At 39.6% G+C, this 17,367-nt stretch overlaps 1 protein-coding gene and 1 long non-coding RNA gene across 5 annotated transcripts; both read left to right on the top strand.

The window, feature by feature from the left end:
• The first annotated feature begins 1,915 nt into the window (after positions 1-1,915).
• EIL3 (ETHYLENE-INSENSITIVE3-like 3) lies at positions 1,916-9,902 on the top strand. Of its 4 annotated transcripts, none has more exons than XR_013255720.1 (4): positions 1,916-2,158; positions 2,542-4,538; positions 4,739-4,793; positions 9,884-9,902. XR_013255720.1 is itself a non-coding variant. In XM_077398047.1 (3 exons), the coding sequence occupies exon 2, from the start codon at positions 2,678-2,680 to the stop codon at positions 4,535-4,537; it is 1,860 nt and encodes a 619-aa protein (XP_077254162.1). In that variant the 5' UTR covers positions 1,917-2,158; positions 2,542-2,677; the 3' UTR covers position 4,538; positions 4,739-5,056. The 4 variants fall into 4 exon arrangements, 1 of the variants encoding a protein (XP_077254162.1); XR_013255719.1 differs by lacking the exon at positions 9,884-9,902 and adding an exon at positions 5,841-6,234; XR_013255718.1 differs by lacking the exon at positions 9,884-9,902 and adding an exon at positions 5,776-6,234 and having other exon boundaries at positions 1,917-2,158.
• Positions 9,903-14,279: 4,377 nt separating this feature from the next.
• Positions 14,280-14,913, top strand: LOC143893107 (uncharacterized). Its single transcript, XR_013255721.1, has 3 exons — positions 14,280-14,379; positions 14,476-14,522; positions 14,594-14,913. It is a non-coding gene; the product is annotated as an uncharacterized LOC143893107 (long non-coding RNA).
• Positions 14,914-17,367: the final 2,454 nt, after the last annotated feature.

Below are 17,367 nucleotides of genomic sequence, written 5' to 3'. Positions count from 1 at the left end.
TTAAAGTCTGCCCACAATGAGAAAAGTACGCAATGAGCGTAGTAATTACCAGAAATTATGGATTTCGCGTACCTTTTAAATTAATCATCAAACATGGGTGATTCTTCAAAAAAGGGTGGAAAAAACCCAATACTTTTCTGACATCAACATGTTTCTCCTCGCAGGTTCCTTTTTCAATACAGAAAATCCCCCCGTATTTAATGCCCATTAAATTGGCACGCTTCACAAGGCTTCTTTTGGCTTGTCTGAAGGTGTATTTGAACCGACAAAACCTTGGGTTCATTTCTATCTTGGCCGTTGGAAATAACACGTGTTAAAAACTTTTAGAACGGTGGTGCCTCCATACACAGCCGTTTTGGTTTGGATTTGAAATTTTCTTTTGAATCCGTAGTCCCTTGGGTTCGTTTAAATCTTGGCCGTTACCAATATGCATAGACGGTCGGATCTACGACACGTGGACATCAATATGGAACAGTGGCGTCTTCTAATGAGAGTGCCATCTCTCTATATTCACCAGCTAATCATTTTGGTGAGGTGATCAGTGAGATTCCGCCGGCGTATCCCTGATTTCCGCCGGCATACACCCTATTTCCGCAAGCGTACATCCTATTTCCGTCAGCGTTCTCGATATTCTGGCGGTGTACTCTAGAATCCGGCAGCGTATTTGATACGTTTGGAACACATGTATGAACCCAGAAAATCCGGCTACGTACTTGATATTTCGGTGGCATACTCGATATTCCGGTGGAGTACTCTAGAATCCGGCGGCGTACTTTGCTATCATTGAACGATGGGTGTTTCTTCAATCCGGCGGCGTTCTCAGCCAAAAGAGACGTGGGAAATAATAAAATATTCAATAACGCAGCCGTTCTAAGCCAAAAGAGATGTGAGAAATAATAAAATATTCAATTACGGAGCCGTTCTAAGCCAAAAGAGATGTGAGAAATAATAAAATATTCAATAACTTCGCCATTCTCAACCAAAAGAGATGTGTAAATAATAAAATATTTAATAATGTAGCCGTTCTCAGCCAAAAAGGAAGTGAGAAAATATAAAATATTGCTTTAAAGATAATGATTGATGTTGGATTGTGAATTTGTCAGGAAGGGCAGGGGCAACTTACGAGGACTCTGATCATGTCAGAAGGGTATTGGAGTCTTTTTTCCACCATTTTTTGAAGAATCACCCGTGTTTGATGATAATTTAAAAGGTACCCGAAATCCATAATTTCTAGTAATTATTACCCGCATTCCGTACTTTTCTCACGCACAATTCACGTTAAAAGGGGGTGCATTATCATTTGGGGGGGGGGGGGGGGGGGCAAAAAATCATCTCCCTAAGCATTAAGGACTTCGAATGAATTCTCAAAGGTTCAAAAACAAGGGATTTGTTAGGCAATTTCATGGAAAGCCATTTCACGGCTGACTGTTGCATGAGAGAACAGCCACACAGGCTCACTTTTCAGCTGATTTAGTCATATTCATTTAATTCATCTAAGGTGGCTATTCTCTTGTGTGCAATAGTCAATTTTCAAAATAAAAAAACGAAAGTCATAGATGCTGAGTTTGCTTGGCCTAACAAAACTATAAAAAGTGACACATAAGGCATGATGATCGGATTAGTCATCACAAGAGCCCAATTTGGATAGGCCTTACTATGGATGGCTAAGATTGTCTAACAGGCGAGATTTATGGGCCATGACGGGGCCCACCAAAATGAGCGGTCCGGATCAGAATTTCATGGGCCCCATTTATACAGTTGTGAGCCTCGGTGAAAATGGTGGCTAAAACATTGAACATTGTAATGCTTTTGAATCCATTGAATCTGCACTCATTTTCAAATACACGACCTGAGGCTATTTTTGGTAATTTGATTTACAATTTTGGTCAACTTAATTTTCTAGGGATTTTCCCCAGATTTCATTTTTCGCCTTTTTTGGTAAAACAATGAATGCGGGAAAAACCAAAAGCGGGGATTGTAAAATCTCTTGTTATCATCAGGAAGAATCCCAAAAATCCATCTTTCCTTCCAAAGCCTTATCTTTTCAGAGTCTCTCCTTTTCCCCTCTCAAATCCCAAAAGGAGGAAATTAAAACGCTTTTAGGTCGATCTGTGTAACGTATTTTATTGGAATTAGAAGACATTGGAGCTAAAATTTGGTATGGGTTTGAATCCTTTTCCCTCTAAATTTCATTTGGGTTATTTCTGTTCTTTCTTTAGGTTTTCATGACTTGGGTTATTTTTTAAATTTCTATATTTTATTTGGGTTCTTTTCATTTTCCTGGATTGTTCTCGTTTGATATTGATTTTGGCCATGGAATTTCAATTAGGGTTTTTTTTATTGTTTAGCTGGATATTAATCGATATGGCCAGCATAGGGTAGACATAACTAGTTTGTGGAGATTAATGGGTTTTCTTTTCTATGTTTTGATGGGCGGATGGGTTTTCATTACAGTAAAAAACAAAGAAATTGCGTAGTTATTAAATTTATAGTCTGTGGAGATTAATGGGTTTATCTTTTCTTTGTTTTGATGGCTTTTAGGATTGGAACTCTTTGAAATGGTTAGGCAGAAGGGTTTTCATTACAGTAAAAACAAAGAAATTGCGTAGTTATTAAATTTCAAAGGGGAATTGGATTAAATATTTTTGGATTGTAGTTTTTTATTTTCTCTGATGAGATGGATCACCTTGCAATGATTGCAAATGAATTGGGGGATGGTTCGGATTTTGAAGCCGATGATTTTAGGTGTGAAAATCTAGTAGAGAATGATGTTAGTGATGAGGAAATTGAACCGGGAGAATTGCAAAGACGGATGTGGAAGGATAGGATCAAGCTTAAGAGAATCAAAGAGAGGCAAAAACTTGATGCCCAACAAGCTGCTGAGAAACCAAAAAACAAATCGGGCTTGGATCAAGCTCGTAGGAAAAAAATGTCGAGAGCCCAAGATGGAATTCTCAAATACATGTTGAAACTGATGGACGTGTGCAATGTTCAAGGTTTTGTCTATGGGATCATACCAGAGAAGGGTAAGCCCGTAAGTGGGGCTTCAGATAATATACGAGCTTGGTGGAAAGAGAAGGTGAAATTCGATAAGAACGGACCCACAGCTATTGCTCAGTACGAAGAGGACAATTTATCGGTTGGGGATGCGCAAAATAAGGGTAATGGGAACTTTCATGGTCTTCATGACCTACAAGATGCTACTTTGGGTTCTCTTCTATCATCATTGATGCAACATTGTGACCCACCACAACGAAAATACCCATTGGAGAAGGGGGTCCCACCGCCTTGGTGGCCCTCAGGGAAAGAAGATTGGTGGATAAAATTGGGATTTACGAAGGGCCAGATTCCACCTTATAAGAAGCCCCATGATTTGAAGAAAGTGTGGAAAGTTGGAGTGCTAACCGCGGTCATCAAGCACATGTCACCTGATATTGGAAAGATCAGAATGCAAGTTCACAAGTCCAAGTGTTTGCAGGATAAAATGTCTGCCAAGGAGAGCTCAATTTGGTTGGGAGTTTTGAATAAAGAGGAATCAATTGTCCGTCAGCTAAGCAGCGAAAATGTGGGGTCGGGTGTTACTGAGATGCAGTCTAGTGGTCACAGGGAAAGAAGGGGAGTTATAACCTCTAGTAGTAGTGATTATGATGTTGATGGTGTTGAAGATGGTCGTGGTTCCGTTTCATCTAAAGAGGATAGGAGAAATATGCAGGTGGATGTAGAGCCTTGTGAAGAACAAATGGATTCGAGAGTAAAGGCTAGTCAACCGTGTGAAAATACTAAGCAACATGCCCGAGATAAGGACCATGTAGAACAGCCTAGGAGGAAAAGATCGCGTGGAAGTTCAACGCTTGTTAATCAGCAGCCAGTTGTGTCTCATGGCGAACAACTATATGTGGAATCGAGAAATAGTCTTCCCGATATGAACCACACAGACTCACAGCTCATTGGACAGAATATGCATTCGAACGACCAGGAAAATATTCTGAATTCAGCTCCTAGACCTCGAGAAGAAGATTTAGGGACTCAGTACCGGTTACCTGAGTCGAGCTTCAATAACTTCTCAGTCTTTCCTTCCACCAATGTTGCTTCACACATGTATGTCGGTGGCCAGCCCATATTATACTCGGGGGTAGAAAATACTAATTTGCGGTCTGGACCTACTTTTGATTTCTATAGCCCATCTAGTGAATATGATGTTACCCATGATCAACAGCAACTTCCAATTGCCATGGACCAGATTAGACCTGAGGACACGGGACTTCACAATGACAACCATGTCTTCCCTCATCCACTGACTGTAGATGGACATTCAAATGAGATTTCTGGAGATGTGCACCACTTGGTAAAGGATTCATTCCACACTGAGCAAGATAAACTTGTTGACAATCACTATGGGTCTCCAATTGACAGCCTCTCATTAGATTTTGGGTTCAACAATCTGTTTGATTTTGGATTTGACGGTGCTGGTTCGTTAGATGATCTCAACTTTTCACTGGATGCGGACGAAGACCTCATTCATTACTATGGAGCTTAGAGTGAGTATTATGTATGCTACACTGATTTTTTTTCTAGAGGATTCATTAGCCGACCCCAACTAGTTTGGGACAAAGGCTTAGTTGAGTTGAGTTGACTAGTTAATGTGTTCTTCCATATTTCTATTACATAGTTTTTTTTTTTAAATCGCAGTTAAATAACTGGATAAAGCTTTTGATGTTTTCTCCCCAATGAATTGCAGAATTCGACTCTTACTGTAGAAGGGAACATCAAATTTCATCATGCGTGGTTATATGGTAATCTGCTGGACTATTTCGCAGTTTTATTGTTAAAATTCCTGTTGTTGAGGCCATAAATGTTCAAGAAGGTATTGGCTCACTTATTTTTGTTGGTGGGATGAATGCCAGAATTTTTAAGTCTACCCTCTCTGTGATATGAATAATAATTAAAGGGTTCATAAAATATGTTGGCTTGTCATCATACTTTTGACAACAAGGGTGAGTCACAAACTTGCACTATTTTCTTGGATGAGAACAAATGAATATACCAAATTTGATAATTCATATGTTTGCCATTTTTTGTCGCTTCTGCTACATTCCTTCCTTGCATTTCTTGATTTCTCTAAGTTATAAAGTCAGATGAATATACCAAATTTGATAATTCATATGTTTGCCATTTTCCCCCCTTCTGCCACTTTCCTGCCTTACATTTCTTGAAACTGTTTTCCGATTCTTATGGATTTCTGTTTCTTCTATTTAATGCTGTTTTAGTTGTAGCTTTGCTAATCTGAATCCCATGCTTTAATTGTTGTTATTTTGAACGCTAAAGGAATTGAAGCCAAATATACATGAGTTTTACGAAGGGAGACTATTTTTTTTTCCATCAAAATGAATCGGGCACTTTAATACATGGATCTTTGCCACTTGTTAAATGATTAGAAGATTTTGTGTCAAGAAGTGGGGATCAGTTTGTTCTTGGAGACTTGCAATTTTAGAGAAATTGCAAACAGTATAGCATCATTAGTTGGCTTGTACAAGCAATGCAGATGATCCCATACAATGCACTTTCAGATGTTTTCTCTAGACATCATATTATCACATGGGAACAAGTCAAAAGTCCCCAACTGTTAGCAGTTTCTTTTTGCAAAGTTCTTTGTCAACTAAATTGATGGTGCTTTGATCATCCATTGATGTGTTGTAGCATCATTTGCTTGCCTTCCAAGTACATATTTACTGCATATCATCCCATAATACTGGGTTCTGTTGCTTCCCTGGGTAGGCGAAGGTTAAGAAACCGGACATCAAGTCATCATTCACATAAAATGCCTCTTGTCATGTTAACAGACAAGTGAGCGTTTTCTGGCCCAATTGGAATCAAGGATTCCAATGAGGCAGAGGTGATGACCATCTTACAGGGTATCGGACTTCTAGAAGGAGATGAGGCAGATCGTCTGATTGTGGCAAGTGACTCCAAGAACGTGATTAGATGGTCGGAGGACAAGAGTCCACATCTTTAGAGATTTGCCAATGCTATTGAAGAAATTGAAGAAATCCGAGATCGGGTGAGAGAGCACCGGATCGCCTTTCATCTTTCAGCAAGTCAGGAGGTCGGCCAATGGCCAATAGTGATGCTGATCTATTAGCTCGTGCAGGAGTGGTCAGAACCCATTTGGAGTTTGATTTTCTTCCTTGACTATTCTTTCTAGTTTCATGTATGTTATGGTGTTTTGTCTTTGTCTTCTCGTATTTGACCATCTGTCTTGGGCTTCCTGATGTAAACTGGATCTTAAGAGCTTTTGTATTGTTTGAAACAAATCTCATACAAATGGCTTAAGATAAAAAAAACGTAACAGAAACTTGCAAAGACAAAAATAAAAGAGGCAGATTGACAAGAAGTACTGCCATTCAAAAAAAGAAAAGATTAAACACATGAAAATGCAGAACTTGCATTGAGAAAAAGAGTCATCAACTAGAAATCAAGTTGAAAAGGAAGAAAGAGAAGAAAGTCTTACTCTACCGAAGTCTCTACTCTTCTCCTTGCTCGAATCCAACTCCCCCTTGGAAAACTTTTCCCCACTCACTCACTGAAATTCTCGTCTCCAAAAAGTGTCCCCAATGAGACCCTCTCACCTCTATTTATAGAGGGAGAGAGGGGGGCCCTTAGCTGATGAAATGTAGGGGTACAACTTGGGTCGGGCTCTACCCGAACCCGACAGGTTCAACCCGATTTTGGCTCTGGTTGGGTTGGTATTTCCTCCGGTTGGGTTGGGAAAAGCCAACCCGATTTAATTCCGGTTTGGGTTAGGGTTGAGGCCTTGGCAACCTGATCCGACTCGAACCCGAACCCGACCTTCATTCTCTAATTTTATCTTGATTTTCTTTTGATTATTGTATTTTTCTGTTTGGCCCTAGGTGAACCCGAATCCGGCCCGACTCAGACAGACCTGATTTCAGGTTAGATGGGTTGGGTTAGGGTTGAGAGATTTAGAGGCAGGTTGCTTGAGGCTCGTGTTGGGTTGGGTTAGGATCTAGGGTTGAGGGAATGCTATCTCGGGTTGGGTTTGGGTTTGCCTGAACCCGATCCAACCCAACCCGAGTTGCACCCCTTATGAAATGTTGTCAAGTGTCCTTGGCCAGCTGGTTTACTTAGTTGTCTAGGACATGTGGCACTCCTTGCTGGCTTTCCATGTGTTCCCCCGATGCCAAATGTCAGCCCAAGAATCATAGCCAGCTGTCTTGTGGTCCCTCCATGCCACATGCCATCTTCAAAACTCCTGACCAGTTGTCCTCCTCTCTTGCCACATCATCCTCCTAGTCCCTTATTCACCCTCGAATTATGTTTCTACGCCACACTAAATCACATATAATGCTCAACACCAAACACAGTGCACTGTATCACACAAGTACCTACAACTAACTAGGCTTCCACATGATCTTCACTATCAAAGTGAGTGGGCAAGGTGCTGCCCTCTCTTTTCATCTCCTGCTTTGATCTTCTCCCTCTTCAACGACCAGGTTCACATCATCCCTCGATCCCCCCCAATCCCTCCTCTCAAGAAGAAGCTTGTCCCTCAAGCTTTCTTCTTTACTGATAGGAAGGGCTCACCAGTGGCCAGGGTCAAACACATAGATTTCGTTGGTAATTCCCTTCACTCTGGGCCTGATGATGTCAGTACCAAGACTTCTAGCCAATAACATTTCATGCCACCAAGTTTTCGCTTATAGCTCCAACACATTGGTCTGTGCCTCTATAGACACTCTTGACTCATTGTGAAGCTTTTTAGTGTCCTTTTCCTAAGGAAATAATGTGACTATTCCCTTATCAACATTGTCTGTTGCGTCGGTAGTGGCAAATATGACTTCAGCCTCCCCCACGGAATCCTCACATTCGGCTCTAGCAGGGTAACTAATTCGTTTCATAGGGGCTGGTTTATTGATCTTCTTTTTATGAGGTAAAAGAGTTATCGTCCGCTGATCTTTAACGAAAGAATAGACATTGTTTCGTCCATCATAAAGGACGCTGCGATCAAGTACGAGAAATTGGCCCCGCTCCGCTTTATTAAAAGCAAGGACCGCTACAGGCATACTGCCAGGGTCACCCAAGAACGACATGACACGCGTCCATTGGAATGACGTTAAACCAGATCTGATCCTGGTGCTTCTCACCAATAACAAACGTCACAAAACACCGGTATTTCGCCCAGACCTCATTATCCTTGTTCATCCATAGGCACATGTATGGTCTAGGATATGGCTCTAACTGCAAATAAAGTTTCTGGGCTGCCTCTTGAGAGATAACATTCTCACAACTGCCAGGGTCAATGATGAGGGTGCAGACCCTCCCATTAATGGAGCACTCAGTAGGGAAAATATCATGCCTATGCTAATCTTCGTCTGGCCTAGGTGGGAGGCATATTCTCCGTGTCACTAAACACTCTCCTTGGGTATCTTCGACAGTTATAACATCCTTGTCTTCAATAGCCTCCTTGGGATTTGCCGGCTTCCCATCATACTCATCTCCCTCATCCTCATGGGTATACAATTGTTGCCTTGCCTTTGGACTCTCAGAAGAGTAGTGTTCCATAGTCTCACATCGAAAACATCTAATGTTGGCCCGTTGGCTTTAGGGTCGAGGTGGAGCTTTTTGACCCATAACCTACTATGACCTTATGACGGGTCATTGTGGCACAACAGTGGCAGCTAGAGTTAGTGGAACTCGAGGTGGGCCAGTATCAATAGGATGGCTTGCCCTTGATTCGCCACCAGGGCCTTTATTTGAGGGACATGTTTAACCTCGATGTTGTGCTTCCTCGATCGTTCGTGCCTTGCTCTAGGCCTCAGTGACACACTCTCTAATGAGTGGGCAACTATTGCGTCCTGTATGGATATCCTCAACCCGCTCACATAGCGGGCGACCAACTGCACTTCCGTCTTCCGGAGTGTTTTGAGCAACTAGTTGCTGAAATTCCATGGTGTAGTCGCTCACTGACTTTGAGCCCTGCACAAAGCTTGCAAGTGCTGGTTTAGTGCATGGCCAAAGTTCTACGACAAGAATTCCCGCCGTTGTTCCCGTTTCATCATCTCCCATGTGGAAATGGATGGCTCTCCAAGTTGGCACCGTCGGAACTTCTCGTCTTGCCAACAAGATAACAAACTTATCAGCTGTTACATCCTTGAGGTCCAAGGTTTCCTCCACTGTAGCCTCCCGATCCAATAAATCTTCGGGTTCTCGCCCACCATCTAACTCCAGGATCTCTATCTTTAGGCCATTTTCCCACCAGTTGTCATTGCGAACAAATGGAGGATCAAGGGTATGCTGATTCCGCCTACTACGTCTCATAGGGGTCCTAATTTCTTCCTCGTCTTAACATCCCCAAATCCCGGTGGTAGAGGAGGTGACTGCGATCATCAATGCATGCTAAGTTGTTCTAGTCTCGCCATTATGAGGTCGTCTTTGTGCTGCCTTTGCTCTTCCCTAGCTATGAATTCTCCCTGGCGTGCTGCCAAGGTGTGAATCTGATCAGATAGTGCTGAATAAGGAGAGCTAGAAAACTCTTCTTCAATCTTTACTGCAGGCGCTCATTTAGGAGCCTCAGGTATAGGGAATGGTTCAAGAAATAGCGGTGGCAGTAGCTGGAATGTGAGAGTAGCGCTGATCTGGAGCAGAAGATCACAATTGAACAACTCTCGGGTTGCAAATTCTGCAGCACTGGTACTGTTTTAGCCTCAGGTCTCTGATTTGCACTTGAACTGACCAACTCTGAAAATTCGAGCTACTGGTATACAAGACAATAGCTAAGATGCTTCAGGATCTTCAATGCGGATAGGAATCAAGCTCCATCTCACAAAACTATTCACGAACAGATCGTTCTTGGCTTCTTAATCAGGCGGAACCTCTTAATTCAGAGTGTGGATCGGACTCATGCAGAAACTCGAGCGTGTGAGCAAATACCAGATGATGCTGATGTTCCAGGATTGAAGGCCAGTTGAATTAACAACAGATCAAGCCATCATATAAAAATCGGTTCAGGCAAAACAGTTTCGAGAAGAGTATTTCCCTTTCGAGACTGGTGTTAGGACTTCAACAATCATAATGGGTTATGAGTGGCTCACGAAAACTCATGATATCGACTCCTAATGAACGGTTGGCAAGGTTTTGACAAGATCAACAGATCTATGCATGATGTGTACGGATCGAGCACTGGCTTCTCTTAATTCTAGACGAGTATCTTCACTAGAAATGTAGATCATTCCATCTGAGTTACTGTAAAACTGAGTGGTTTGAGTATCTCAGGAAGGAAGGAGGAACCAGTTAGAAGGAATTAGAGCACTGATCAAGGTGTGAGCCTTTGATTTACACACAGTTCCGATACTTGTCTGACACTCAAGCTGGCATTTGAAACTCTATGAAGAAGGGAAGAAACGATGCAGCCTAGCTCTAGTGAAGTAGGAGGGAGACAGTGCAACAAAGTACAGAACAAAAGTAGATAGTGGAAAGAATTCGCATAGGCAGAGCAATGATCGATGCTCTGTTTTTTTTATAACCTTGTTGATCCTTGTGTTTCTACAGTTAGGAGATCAAGGCATTCAAATGTCATATGTAGAGTAACTTTGTGATGATTAGTCCTTTATGAAAGGTCTTGCCTTATTCAATGGACGAGAGGATCTCATAGAAATTAAACTACATGATCAGCACATGGAGAAAGATCGCGGGATAATTCGAATAGAATGACACGGCATAGCAGACTTGTAAGAAAAGAAAAGAGTCTTAAAATCTGAACAAATCTGATGACGCATGACAGATCCAGTGCTTAGGAGTTTCAGTATCTGTAAAAGATCAAATTCTTTTGCAAATTGAGCTCCGTTACAGTTGATGTAAACTAAACTGGATCTTAAGAGCTTTTGTTTTGTTCTAAACAAATCTCATGCATTTTGACTCAAGTTTTCTTCTTCTCTTCTTGTATTATGGTCTTGCAAAACCGTATACTAAGTTGGCCGAGTGTATTTTGGGTTTTGGATTTTGCTATCTTCCTTCTTCCGCTCCATCACGATATTGGAGAGGAGAAGAGAGCTTCATATCTGTTCTTGTTGAGCCTAGGAGCAGAGCAGACACATGGAGCCACCGCAGCTGACAACACGGAGCTATAGTTTCATTTTCAATGAACAGGTAGAGGAGAAAGAGAGGGTGTGATCATGAGTTTAAGGCCTAATTAAAAACTTAAAGTTGATATAATATTTTAAGCAAGGCTATGTCTTGCAGCTAGGATTTTTTTTTTTTCATGATAAATTGGTGTCTCCGCATGAGAAATGGCTAAAAATCAGGTAAAAGTCAATCCAATTTTGAGGGGATTTGCTAGGGACCATCACAGAAGCCATTACGCGGTTGGGCTGTTGCATGTGAGAACAGCCAGCCACGTTAGATGAATTAAATGAATAAGACAAAGTCTGAGCTGGTGTGGCTGCTCTCTCTTGCAACAGCCCAGCCTCGAACGGCCTTTTGCGATGGTTCCTAGCAAATCCCTATTTTGAGTAGAGTTTTTTGTTTCGTGATTTTTAGCCACTTCTCATCACTTGGATACACTAGTTCCCTGATTTTTGTTCCACTTCACCTCCCCTAACCCTTCTCTCACCACTTGGAGACCCTGATTTATCATGAAAAAAAAATCATGATAGCCAAATGTGCCTAAGTGTAAAATTGTAATTTAGAAAATAATAACAGCTACTAGTGAACGTAAATTGGTTTTAAATTTTAAGGTTGTTTTGGAAATTATTTTGTAAAATTTCTACTTTTTGACAAATAGCTAATTTTTAGCGACTGATTGGCAGATATTTTCTAAATTAGGAACAATATCATTACAACTAGGCAAGGTTTTAAATTTCGGTTTCGGACCCAATTGCGGTATGGGCCGAAATCCAAAATTTTGTCGACATCTGAAATTTCGGGCCGAAATCCCTTAATAGTTAAAAATGAAAAATGTTATTTAATTCATTTCGGAATTTCGGCCGAAATTTTGGAATCTTTCTTTAAAAAAAAAAAAAAAAACATTTTCTTGAAATTTCGGCTGAAATTTGGTAAACTTTGAAATTCCGGATTTCGCCAAATTTCGGTCGAAATTTGAAACCATGCAACTAGGTGAAGACTAAAACATTCGTCTCTTTTCTCCTTTATTCACTTGGCATGTTTGGAAACTATGAAAAAAATTCAAAAAATATTTGTTTACCTAGGCGAGGAAAGGATAGACAAGTTTGTGAGAGAAATAGATTTGAGAGGGCAGCAAGTGCGAAGAGCATGTGACAGGGTTGGTAAACAAAGAAAAAATTTCCCTATTTAAAATAGGATTTTTATTTCCCCTATTTTCTAACCCCATCCCATGTTCTCTCTATCAGTCACCACCACCTCAAGTTTCTCTCTCTCCCACCTCTTTGCCTTTCTTACATTAGAACAATTGGCCATGTTTCACAACCATGAAATATTTTTCCATGGAATATTAAATTAATCAAGTGGTGAGAGTGGGTGGGAAGGTGAGGGAAGGAGAGACTAGAGACGGCACGAGTGAGGAGAGGGTGAGAAGTGGCTTAAAACAGTGAAAAAATAATTCATATTTTGAGTGGAGTTTTATTTTTCCTTGTCTTAACTTGTATCCCCCTCTCCTGCCTTTTCTCAACGTTGCGTAAGCTCATATTACCAAGGTTGCCAAACATAGCCCATGTTGTAAATGGAAAGTTTTTTTTGGAAAAGTTTGTTAAAGAATTTTTTTTCATAATTTCTATTCTTCTATTGTTTGATTACACATGAAAAAAAGTAACTTCCATGATTTTCCTAAGAAATTTTTTTCCTCAAGAATTTTTTTTCCTGCAATCCAAACATGTAGGGGTGTAAATGGATATTCGAAAATTTGATTACCGTTCGCATCCGAATCCGTTTAAAGTGAATATTATCCGAATCTGTTTCAAGCGGATATTATCCGAGTCCGTTTATGAGATATCCGGCTCTTAGCGGATGCGAATCTGGTAAATGGTATATCCGATCCGTTTAACATCCGAATCCGAGAAGTAAATCCTTTTTATTTATTATTAATAATATCATTAATATTTATTTTTAGTAATGACACACTATCTTTTGTTTCTAAAACAAAAAAAAAAATAGCCTAAACCCATTCCATCAAAATAGCTCAAACCCATTCCATCATATACAAAAAAGAAGAAGGAAAAACCTAAAGATCACTACCAACACTATCATCCATCCCCACCGCCTCCCCCCCTCTCTCTCTCTGCCTTTGTTTTAAAAGGAAGAAGAGGATCTCATATATTTTAGGGTTTGAGAGTTAATTTTGTGAAGAGAATGTAGAGGTCTAGTTTTAGGGTTTGGAAAATTCATTCGAGTAAGAAGGAGAAAAATATATGAAGTGCTGCAATAAAATGTTCGAATGATAATATCCGAATTTGAATAGTATCCGGCGGATACGAATTCGGTAATAAATATTAAATATCCGTCGAATCTGAATCCGAATCCGAATTCGGATAGTGTATATTGTAATCGAATTCGGATATAGCCATATCCACTCCGAATTCGATCCATTTACACCCCTACAAACATGGCCTTAGAGTACACCCGCTAGTATCGAGCCGTATTTGTTTTGCAATTTAAGAACCGATCGTGAGTCAAAAACTGATTATTGGACTCAAAATTACGTTTGATTTTGAGCCTATTAATCAGCTTTGAACTCACACTCGTTTATCAAAATCCAATACAAACTGGTCCATAGAAACCATCGTCTAAATTACCTTTATGACCTCGTTCATCTTATTTCCCTTGCTTCTATTCAGCAAAAAGCAATTTGAAAAATCAAACGGCATCAACATTCACTTTATGCGAGATAGGATTCACTCGTAATTTTTTCTTCACCAAAGGGTATTCTTGTATTGAAAGCACAGCACGCTGGCAATCGTGAGTGGGACCTACTCAAATGGTTGGGATCTCCTCCACACTCCTGTCACAATATCTGACATGCCACGTGTCGAACGACACTAGGCCCAGCCCCTGCCTCAAACACGACAGCTCACTCGCACGTGCGATCATCAGCCCTTCATGCAAAGACCGTGGCGCAGTAAATGATATTTCCACCCCCTATCTCAACATTCCCACTCCTTTCATCTGTCTTTTCCTGAAAATATCTGATTTTTCATATTTTTTTTTAAAACAGAAACAAAAGGGAGTGGAAATATCATTTACCAATCTATAAAACCCCATTTAAACCTTCACGTCTTTGGTACCCCTGTTTATTTCTCTCTTATAATATGGCGTTTAGAACCATGCTCTTCTTCTGGGTTTTCTCCTCCATTGTCATTTCAATGGCGTTTTCAACTCGGCCTTCTCGACTCAGTTACAAAACCCACTTTTATTTTTACTCTCTTACTTTTCCCCAATATCATTTCTCTTCCCTAACATTGATGTATTCTTCTTTATCTGTGTTTTCAGCAAGTTTACAAGCTGAAAAAATGGTAACACAAAATACAAACACTCAGGTAATAACTCATTTTATATCATTTTCTTAGTCATTTTTCACCACTGAAACTGTTTTCTATTGCTTTTTCAGATTGGAGAAAGCCCAGGTGGATTTTTGTTCCCAAGATTTTACAATGGGAAATCACCTCTTCCATTAACCTCTGCAAGGCAAGTTCCCACAGGCCCTGATCCTCTTCATCATAACCATTCTCCTCTCCCTTCTTCTCCATAACATACATATTGATATGTACACACACATATGTGAATGTATCTAGATGGGTTTTTAATTAACAATTTTTTTTTTTTTTATAATAATTTTGCATGGATTTTATAGTCATTTGAACTTACCCTTGTTGTATAAATAGGAGTTGAGTAATAAGAAGAAATTATTTATATATAGTTTTTTTTATCTATTTCTTTATTCTAAATATTTTAATTAGACTTTTTTCATCTATTGTTTCTTGGTTGGATTGATTGAACATGTTTTTATTTTTTATTTTTATCATTTTTTGTTGGTATGTTTATGTTTATGTTTTTTTTTTTTCTTTAATGGGACAAATACTGAGGCTTCTAGGGGATGTGTTTGAATAAATTGAAGAGAGAGAAAAATCATGACTTGTCTTTAGGCTACTGATGCCGGCACTACCATGTTTTAATAATTGCACAAACTCATCTTGTCCTTTAAAAAAAATAAAATCTGTCAAGGTTGTTTTTTACTCAGAAGCCAATTAAAAAAGAAGAAACAAGCTGAGTTTATGCAATTATTAAAACATTGGTACTGCCAATAACAGTAGCCTTTCTTTAGGATGAATGTTTCTGCATAGGTATATATGTAGCAGTAACAATGAATGTTTCTTCCCAGGGCCAGCCCTCTCTAGTGTATTTATGATTCTCTTTTTAAATTACAAGAGGCTGGCCCGGGGAAGAAAAGGGGGCGAATTTATCATTCCCCTTCATAAAATAGGGTGGAATATTGTTGCAATAAAAACATGGCATTTCATCAGTGTTGCATATAATAGGGAGGACAGTTCAGAAGCACCCTAACAACTTTTGGGAAAGTGCATGTCCACTGAATGAATAAGACAAAAATCTGCTAAAAAGTGAAGAGTATTTTAGTTTTTGCTTTTAGTTATGGCTATTTTAGTTAGTTTCTATGAAAAGGGGCATTTTGGTCATTTTATGAGATAGGCATATTTTGGTTATTTTCTATGAGATGGATTATTATAGTAATTTCACATAAAATAGCAATTTTTAAGGATTTTTTCTGTGTTTTAATAATTTATCAATTATTTGCTTATTTTTCTTAATTTTTCTATTTTCTCAAATTTACTTTGGATAGATAGACTGGCTTATTTGGATACACAAACTCTTTTTAAAGCTATTTTAATCATTTTCATGAATTATGGATATTTTGGTAAATTTTCCATGATGCAAAAGAATTTTGGTTTATTTTTATATGATAAGGATATCCTCACTTTATTAAAAGTATGGTATGGCCCTCACCATAGGATGATCCAAACCGTCCATTAGATGGGCCACAGCCTAAACAAGTTGTGCTTAGGGGTGTAAACGAGACGAGCCGAGCCGAGCCGAGCTTGGCCAGGCTCGGCTCGGCTCGTTAAGCTCAAAAGCTCGGCTCGGGCTCGGCCAGGCTCGCGAGCCTTATCGAGCTCGGGTTATATTAAGTTTACACCCCTCATCTTCCCTGGATAGCCCTATCTAGTGTAATTTGACTACTTTTTTTACACTATGGGGGGGGTCCAAGTAACAAATGGGGTTCCAAAAATGAAGTGACATATTTTTCCTCCCCCTTTCACTCCCTGGATAATCCTTTTAGTGTATATATTAATATATAATATATATATATATTTAAATATATTAAATTCTTAACGAGCCTTAACGACCCGAGCCGAGCCGAGCCTGGCCTAAATCGGGCTCGGCTCGTTAAGCTTAACGAGCCTGGCAAGCGGGCTCAGCTCGGCTCGTTAAGGATTCGAGCTGAGCTCGAGCCGAGCTTGAGCGAGCTTCCGAGCCCGAGCCAAAATTGACACCCTTAGTTGTGCCTCAAAACTCATTTCCATTGGTTGATCCTAACCCTCCGATCTCAATGTTAGACTGTTGATCCTAACCCTCTTTAGATCAGAGGGTTAGGATCAACCTATGGAAATGATTTTTGACGCACAGCCTATTTAGGCTGTGGTCCATCTAAAGGACGGTTTGGATCATCCTATGGTATGGGCCATACCATACTTTTAATAAAGTGAAGAGTGCTCTCATCAAAATATAGTAGTGCTGATAACATTTCCCTATAAAATATAGGTGTTTTAGTTATTTCAAGGGTTTCTGGTTCTTTTTAATGAGATAGGTGTCTTTTGGTCATTTCTTATAAAATAGGTGTGTTCTAGGATTTTTTTCATTTTTCCAACCTTTTTTTCATTATTTAAAACATATCCACACATATAATTTCTCTCTAGGAGATAAGAGTATTTTCTTTTTCTTGGAAAAGAAAATAACTAACAGATATGGCCAGTTTTTTTTTTTTTTTTTTCCCTTGTATTTTGGAGAAAATTTAATCCCAGGAACAAAAAATCCTTGAAAAATAAGGTATCCAAACAGTGGAAAACTCATATTACAGGAAAAAAATTTCCTATAAAATAAATTCCATACATCCAAACATGCCCTTAAGAACGCTTCCTTATGTTTGATATTTGGTTCAATTATTCAATCTCATTTCTAGACAAATTGACTAAAATTTTGAAGTATCAGATGGATTGAATTGCTACTTCAAGGCCGTTGGATCTAGGGTAAAAACTTTTATGAAAAAAAAAATCCATAAAAAAGAAAAATTATATAAAAAATTCCAAG

The sequence above is a fragment of the Tasmannia lanceolata genome, unplaced genomic scaffold (assembly GCF_043159265.1).
Source record: "Tasmannia lanceolata isolate RefF3 unplaced genomic scaffold, GAP_Taslan_0.1 ptg000015l, whole genome shotgun sequence".
Taxonomy (NCBI): domain Eukaryota; kingdom Viridiplantae; phylum Streptophyta; class Magnoliopsida; order Canellales; family Winteraceae; genus Tasmannia; species Tasmannia lanceolata.
This window is presented reverse-complemented; position numbering and strand designations above follow the sequence as displayed.